This window comes from Triplophysa rosa, linkage group LG21, assembly GCF_024868665.1.
Source record: "Triplophysa rosa linkage group LG21, Trosa_1v2, whole genome shotgun sequence".
Lineage (NCBI taxonomy): Eukaryota > Metazoa > Chordata > Actinopteri > Cypriniformes > Nemacheilidae > Triplophysa > Triplophysa rosa.
Window position 1 is genome coordinate 2,620,166 of NC_079910.1, and position 8,182 is coordinate 2,628,347.

The 8,182-nt window shown below is 40.5% G+C and overlaps 2 protein-coding genes across 3 annotated transcripts; one reads left to right on the top strand and one right to left on the bottom strand.

The window, feature by feature from the left end:
* Positions 1-394: 394 nt before the first annotated feature.
* Positions 395-4,722, top strand: gmeb2 (glucocorticoid modulatory element binding protein 2). Of its 2 annotated transcripts, none has more exons than XM_057319967.1 (10): positions 395-487; positions 849-1,025; positions 1,109-1,188; positions 1,478-1,602; positions 1,973-2,076; positions 2,387-2,544; positions 2,697-2,765; positions 2,849-2,986; positions 3,568-3,690; positions 3,840-4,722. In XM_057319967.1, exons 2-10 carry the CDS (start codon positions 892-894, stop codon positions 4,415-4,417), a joined length of 1,509 nt encoding a protein of 502 aa, XP_057175950.1. In that variant the 5' UTR covers positions 395-487; positions 849-891; the 3' UTR covers positions 4,418-4,722. The 2 variants fall into 2 exon arrangements, with proteins under 2 accessions (XP_057175950.1, XP_057175951.1); XM_057319968.1 differs by having other exon boundaries at positions 432-487; positions 854-1,025.
* Positions 4,723-5,566: 844 nt separating this feature from the next.
* On the bottom strand, positions 5,567-7,635 carry pdyn (prodynorphin). Its single transcript, XM_057319969.1, has 3 exons — positions 7,415-7,635; positions 7,100-7,242; positions 5,567-6,389 (listed from the first exon to the last, which is right to left on the bottom strand). The coding sequence occupies exons 2-3, from the start codon at positions 7,223-7,225 to the stop codon at positions 5,769-5,771; spliced, it is 747 nt and encodes a 248-aa protein (XP_057175952.1). The 5' UTR covers positions 7,226-7,242; positions 7,415-7,635; the 3' UTR covers positions 5,567-5,768.
* Between the last annotated feature and the right edge of the window lie 547 nt (positions 7,636-8,182).

The following is an 8,182-nucleotide window of genomic DNA, read 5'->3' on the forward strand; positions in this document are numbered from 1 at the left end:
TACAGTTTAGTTCCCATAAATATTATATCGATTACATATGTCTAAAAACGTCGGTACAACGGTCTCAATCTGCTGCAGTGCCCGCAAAACTTACATTTCGTGAATTCAATGCACGACCTCATTGCGCCACACGGGGGCGCATCGAGACTAAAAAAAGACTACACTGAGCAACATTCAAACCCAAGGATGTTTTGTACTGTAAACATGTAAACTGTAATTATTTCAATCTTTTGATTCTGAGTGTTTTCTGTCATACGATGTTATTGTCTCAGCAATATTTACAAAATCATTAAAAAAACTTTAGTCACAATAATCACAAATAGCTTTGATTGGTCCCCCGTTCATCAGCGCTTGAAAAAGTAACAGTTCCCACTTGACAGCTCCTTCACGGCGTACTTTGCGTCTGACGTCATCTGAAAGCATGCGCAGTAGCGTCCGCCCGGTTTGCCCAACGCTTCCTAAACACAAATTCACACAACTCTAGCAGGTGAAGTTTCGATCTATATATATTGTTTTTGTACTGTTTGCACAGAAATATTGTTCGTCTGTATGTTTTGTCTTTTAGTAATGCGTCTTTTTTATTTCTTACATTTGTTTGGGTAAATTGTGGCGAAACGCGCTGCGTTTGTAAAAAACTGTTCGTAAATATTTGTGAGTTTTAAACGAAGTGTGTGTATTAACGTTACTCGGCTATGTAAATACAAAGCGTTTTTAATCTGCTTTTAAAGTCTTATGACATAAATATTGGCCATCATCTAGTACCACAATACTTGTGGCATGACTGACACAGTACCATCTATTGCAGCCAAAAATTTTTCATCTTTTAAATGCTCTTTTTCTCTCCACAGTTCAGGTGTGAGTGATCGACGCCTGTCAGATGCTGCTGACCCCATGGCTTCGACCTCTGAGGTGAACGTCCACATGGAGGAGGTGGTGGTGGTCACGACCCCGGACAACACGGGTCAGACGTCTTCCACGGATGAGGAGAAGAACATTCTGGTGGCTTCGGACCTGGAACAGTCTAGGTAAGAATCTCGCAGATGTCTCTCATTATCTCCCATCATGCACCTGTCTCAGACTGACCGCAGTCCTGTGTGTTTTCATACAGTGAACACAGTGTGGAGCAGACTTTGGATTCGGAAGCTGAGTCAAGCAGCACCATTTCCCTTCCCAAGGACACTGTTTTGGGTATGACGTGTTTCACAGATTAAAGACTTTGTATGACAGCAATAAAGCACACAGGGTAATGCATTTGCTATGATGACGGGTTTGAAACTGCGAATCAGGCTTACTTCCATAAAATCGCTGCGTTTATAAAGTGTTGGCAACATTAAGGCACATTTTAGGCTTGATAGGGTATACTTAAAGTGTGTATGGTAGCCATTGTTTGATTATCTGAACACCTAACAACCTAAATTTGTTCATAGAGTTGTTTATTTACAGAAATAAAACACGTGGCATGCTCATATATACACAGTGAAAATCTCTGAAGATATAGATGTAGAGGGAGATATTCTTTATCCAATTACCTGCGGGGAAAGCAAAGCCAATCTCGTATGGAAGAAGTTTGTGTGCCCTGGCATCAACATCAAATGTGTGCAGGTAAATACATTACAAAATTGTTATTGCATTGCTTTAGATAAGAAAACATATAATGATAGAGCTTATCTCAGAAATAACTTTCATTTTCTGAGTCGTTTTTTCAAAGACATCTGACCGACGAGTGTCAGGGTAATTTTAGTGGAAAAAGTTCACGCGGACTTGCTATAAAAATGTAATCGTAGATTTGTAATAAACGGCATTAAAGCTACTTTACTAAACTATATGCGCGCCTGTATAAACCCTGATGTAGAAATATTATTTGCGAGTTATGGCAACGTTAAGGTTTTCCTGTCCGGCGGAGTCTTGCTGTGTAGACAGTTTTATCTCTGCATAAAAGAATCTGGTAATGTGCCTCAATGCTTTGTTCCAGTTGAATGAGCATCTCATCAGTCCAAAGGAGTTTGTGTATCTGGCTGGCAAGTCGACGCTGAAGGACTGGAAAAGAGCCATTCGCCTCAATGGGACCATGTTGAGGTTTGTGGTTGTGAATATATGTCCTACGTCCTGTATATATACTCCTGTGGGGTCGTGTGTGCAACCGCAGGTGATGGTATGGAATCAGATCCCTCTTTACTTGTTTTAGTATTCAGTTATCTTTATGCCCAGCGAACACAAAACTGATTCTCAAATCATCCTTAGTTCCTGGTGAAAATAAGCTATTGATGGGACCAGACCCCCCCCCAAAAAAATGGTGTTATTATTTATTCACCTTTACCCATATATGACACATTTGATTCCTCTCTAATTTTGTGTTCCTGAATGTAGCATTTCTGTTATTCTATAGGAAGATCATGGATTCAGGCGAGCTGGACTTCTATCAACACTCCAGACTCTGTTCAAACACATGTCGCAGTACCAAGATCGACCCGGTGGGGGCACGAGTGTCACTCAGTAGCCAGCCATCCACAGAGACTGCCCCCGCAACCCCGGCTTCAGTGGACGGTACGAACCAGCCCCACAAATCACATGCCAAAATGATTTACAGAGAGCGTTCTCAATCTATTAAAGTGATGTTTAAAAGATTTAAATAGATACACTTTTGTTCCATTTAAAATTGTATTTAATGATTAGTAATGTTTGCGTCGTTACTGCAGTGAATGGATCCGCAGCTTCGTTTTCCACAGACGCTGCTGAGGATACCACAGAATGGGTCACTTTAGGACGTGAGTGAGTGCACCCAGGAATTTCACCTTGGACATTTTGAAACGTCCATGTTGTTGATCTCGGTTGTTCTGTTTCATGTCAGAGGACACTGTGACGATCTGGAGAGGGCTGAAGGACGCTGGGTTACTGGATGAAGTGATGGGGGAACTGGAGAGAGAGATGCAGGAGATGCTGAAAGGCTTAGAGGAACGCATCCAAGACCCTCCTCTCCAGGCTAATGGTCAGACACCTCTTAACCTGTTCACAATCACTTCAATTGACTTTTCCCCCTATATATTCTCTAATGTATTGTTGTTTGTTTAGACACAAGTATTTGGTCTTAATTGTTATGCATTTTAAGTCAAAGCTGTATGGTACAGGAATGTTAGTGTTGAAATTGGTGTATATAGCAACCAGAAAAAATGAATCCAAACGGTCTTAAATTCTTTATGCATTTGCTGACTTCTTTTTTCTTCGCTGTCCACTCTTGTTTATTAAAAGTAATGCACGTTCTTTCAAGATTTTTTTGTTTCTCAAAGCATATGTATTACAGATGGCACCAGGGTTATGGCATGTGATGAAATATAATATAAATCCAATGAAATTTATTAGAGAAATAAGCAGAAACAACAGAATTGATGTTCTAGCATTATAAAATGAAATGTCTTTGGTGCAGTTTTTTGAGATTTTATCTTTTGATGTAAGTTTTGTGGCATGAATTTTCTTTTGGGGAGGGCACCCTCCACAAGGTATTTTTATTATTAATTGCATGTTTTTTTCTGTATCGTTGATGCTCATGACATTACATGAATCTGCGAACAGATGCCGCTCTACTCAACAATATCGTTCAGAACTTTGGGATGTTGGATCTGGTGAAGAAAGTTCTTGCCAGTCACAAAAGTCAGATGGACCGTTGCAGAGAGCAGTACACTCGCAGCTTAGTGGGTCTGTACCTGATTTGTGCTCTGTATGTATATTCTGCTCCTTGTGTATTCTGTATATATTAGCAGTGCAGTAGCAACAGATGAATGTTTACGTTTTCTATATCCTGTTATGCCTACTTTTTTGACAAAAGTGACCTTTTACCTTTATAGCTCTTGAACAGCAGTGCGACGAGCATCGCAAGCATGCCAAAGAACTGAAGAGCAAATCACAACACCTCAACAGCGTCCTCATGACCTTGACCCCCGTGACCTCCTCTCCCCCATCCAAGCGCCCTCGCCTGACCCGTGCCGTCTCTGGACCCGCCACGGTCGCACAGCCCACGCATTTCACCCTGCCTATCACTCAGCTCGCCGGCATCACATTGGATAAAGTGCTGTCAGCGCAGGCTCACTCTCCCATGATTAGTGGATACACGGTGTTGACTTCCCCCACTGGAGCCGAAGTCCAGCACGATGGCTCTAATCTAACGGTTCTGAGCACGGCAGCGGTACAAGAGGGAACCCAAGGACCCACTATCGTCAAAGTAGTCAGTCCGTTTCAGCTGGTCACGCTCCCCACGATGGGCACTGCAGCCACGGTGCAGAATCTTGCAGGGACAGTAGGGGGGGCTACAGGTAGCACTGTAGTCGCCATGCCTGTTAGCATGGTTAGTACCGCAAATACGGTGTCGGTGGAGGCAGTGGGACCACACGCAGAACAGAGAGCTAGCCAGCAGGAGAAAGAGTAAATATCCCCCTGCAACGTTTTGTTTCACCCAACTTCAGTGTGTCACACGGGGGATGAGCTGGTGCTCTATCAGCATCTCAACCATCACTGTTGCAAATCAGCTAGCATGATTTGAAATTATATTTTGTTGCGTTGCACTTGGTTCATTAATAATTGCAGTTCAGAGGCAGCACTGGAGTTTCCATTGTATTTTGTTGTTTTACTATTGAAGTGCTTGACTGCTTTGTTTACCGTTTGTACCTAAAACGTAATGTCCTTTGGATGTAAATATCACTCTATTTATACTAAAGGGAAGTGTTGACATGACGTGTTTTCTTTGTCATTTTTATATCTTGATGTCACTTGGTAGAAGGTAGAGGTACTTCAGAAGATACTCGCAATGGGTTACATCCGTCGGAGAATTCCTATGAACAATCAATTTAAAATAGTCTTGTTTGAAAAGCATAGACTTTAAGAATCGTTCAAAATAAATATGAATGATGTTTACAGCAAATTATGTAAATTATATATAACACAGGACTGTAGACACAGACTGTTCATCGCTGACTATACATCAAGGGGATGTTTAATTATTCTAATTTGAAAGAAATTGTTCGTGCAAAAAGGACAATTATGTCATCATTCACTTACCCCTATGTCATTCCAAACCTGCATGGCTTTCTTTTTTCTGCAGAACACAAGGGAAAACATTTTAATAGTAACCAAACAACATTGACACCCATTGATTTCCATATGTGAACACAAAATCACTTTGTGACATTTCTCAAAATTTCTTATTTTGTGTTCCACAGAAAAAAGTCCTACAGATTTTGAACTACGTGAAGGTGAATAACTGATGACAGAATTTTTATTTTTTTGCGAACTGCATTGGTGGATGGTGCAATGTTGGTTTTGACCAACAGATGGCGCTGCTTGTCTAACATTAAAACAACGTTTGTTCGTTAGTCCGCAGATTTGTTTGGAAATGATCTTTTGGGAATATAGTCATCCCATTACGATTCCAACATTAACGCATCTTCTAAAAAACTTATATGCATTTTCCACATTTATATTCCATTTTAATATTAAGACACAAAACATTTTCAGTTAAGCAGGTAAAGTTCTTGCCCTTTATTTGTCATTTTAAACAAGCATTGTCTGCAATATGTACCGTTTGCTTATACAGGATATCTTTAACGGGAAACAACAAGTGGCCGCTCACTGTTAAGTCCTCAACACTGGCGAGTGATTGACAGATGATTGACAGGATGACAGCGGTGATTCCGTAAGTCAGCAGCCAGGTTGAGAAAACATGTATGAGATCAAAAAACTAGAATGCGAAGTGAGTGTAATTATTTTTGTATAATATGACCCTATAAACCGTAGTCCTCGTACGATGAGGGCTCTTCGTCGGAGCGCACGGATATTTTAAAATGGCGACGTAAAAATCCGCCGTATCGCTTCTGGTTGTCCCATCGCAATTTCGGACGGATTCTTCTCAAAAATCCGCCGTATCTTTTCTGCAGCACCTGCCGGCTAGCGTCATCCACGTCGCTTCGTTTCGGGCCGAATTTGCGAAGAAACCCCCCGTATCGTTTGACTTCGTTTAAAGGAAGGTTGTTATCGTAAAGTCCGGTTTCGTTTTCCGCCGCGATATCTTCTCCCTCCTCGTCTCCGGTTATGGACGGGACGTCGCGTTCGCGCAGTTTCGAGAGCGATTCTCCGTATTTCTGCGCGAACATTCCTTTCAACGCGGCGTTTTCTTTCCAGGGTGCAAATAATTTCTTTTTATTTTTATCGATCCTCTTAATGAATCCTCCGTATCGTTTGACCAGGTTGGATGCCGCTGGCGCTTCGACATCCTCCTCGCTTCGTTCTCCGTCTTCCTCGATGCTGAGGTCCGATAATTCATCCGATAGCTTCTGTAAAATCTTCTCGCATCTGTCCAGTGTACCGGTGGATGAAACGGCTCCTTCACATTCTAAAGTGCACGTCTGTAAAGATAAAGAAGTGGTTTAACTCATAACTTAAGTTTTCGATAAGAACCAAAATGAGTTTTTACTGTCATTCTACAAACATGCAGGGTAAATTCAGGTCATCTCAAAGTGTTCCAATGTACCTCCCAATTGTGTTTTATCTTTTGAATTTATTTTGTGATTCAATGATGTTTGGCCTTAAGAACTAGAAAACCATGATGCTTTACAAAACCCAGGAGGATTTTGCTTTTACTTTTGCTTTTGATGATATATAACGTAACCAATACTAGTTTAAAGAACTTTTAACATCAATAACTTTTTTCACAACTCAAACCTTGTACAGCGAAAATCTTTATTGATCAGAAACGGTGACACCGGTGCAGCAGTAGCCTACTAAAAGGATATCTTCAACGGGTGCAGTAAATACTACAAGATCTTTGGCTGTAGTTTTGTTATAAAAAATACATTTTTTCACTTGTCAGAATGATCATAAATATTTATTTTCTAAACAACAGCTTATTTTGCGACGCGCGCGTGCGCTCTCCGTGGTGCTGAAAGCTCTTGTTTACTGATGACATAAAACACGACAATTCATTTTCTTACCCTTTATATTTTTCGTTTTTTAATGTATGCCTTATTTTCTTTTCTTTTAAAGTAATTTGTGTCATTTCATTTTCTGTTTGTCCGTGTTCGCGCAAATCTAAATCAGAGTATTGAGAATAGTTTACCAAGCGGTTGACTGCGGAGTCCAGGTCGGAGATCTGTTGCGCGCATCTCAAGCATTGCGCTGTGCAGTCTGCCTGACTCAAGGTGGGCAAGCTCAACATCAACAACAAAACATACAACTCCATCATGTGTAGGCAACTAATTCCTAAAGTACAAGAGAAGCACAGAAACAGTAAGTATTAGGCTATACCCCGAGCCCCCATACAAAATATTTTGTATCTTTAAAGTTGAATCAATTAATTTAGTGCCACGTTTTTCTAGTTTTAGACATGATTGAAAAAACGAAAACTCATGCATAAATACGACCAGAACATTACCTTGTTGGAACAGAGATTCTTGTTCTCCAAGCGTCAAGGCAAGCACTTGGGGAAACTGGTTAAAACTTCGTTGTTTTCCTGTCCTTGGATAAAAACCCCTCTGTATCCATCCACGGTTTGCTTATTTCGACTCAATCTATCCACTCTCCATTCTTTTATTCAAGCAGCCCACGCAGCCATCTGAACGAAACGTTATCTGACCAATAGGAAGAGCAAAAACCGGTGGTGGTTGATGGATTGATTGATCCCACCCTTGCGATGATGGTGTCCTAAGAGACCAAGAAGTTTATATCTGTTCTTTTACGTCACAATAATGTAGTAGTAAAAAGAATAATGAGGGGGGAAGAATAGAAATCACCGTGATAACGTTGTATTATGAATATTCACGGTTTATGAGAATTGTTGAGTTGGAAATTTCATACTCATTTCAACTTTAACAACAAAGAAAATGTAATGGTGTCATATAGGTTTTACATTATTCAAATTGAATTTGAGCCACTGAATAAGTACTTCGTGCCAGAGATCACAGTTTGATACTTTAAATCAAGCCCATCTGCTGCGAACAAGGCACGGAATTCATTATTGAAGTATTTGCTTTTTATAAACGTTTTCACAGAATAGGATCATTCAATGTAAGAATATGGGGCTCTTAGAGAAGGACATCTACGATAAAGTGTTAAATCTGCGATCCAAGGATATGACTCGATCTCAGTAAATCAGAGGTTTAAACACAAAGTTTACCAAGAAGCTACGTAACCTTTCATAAAT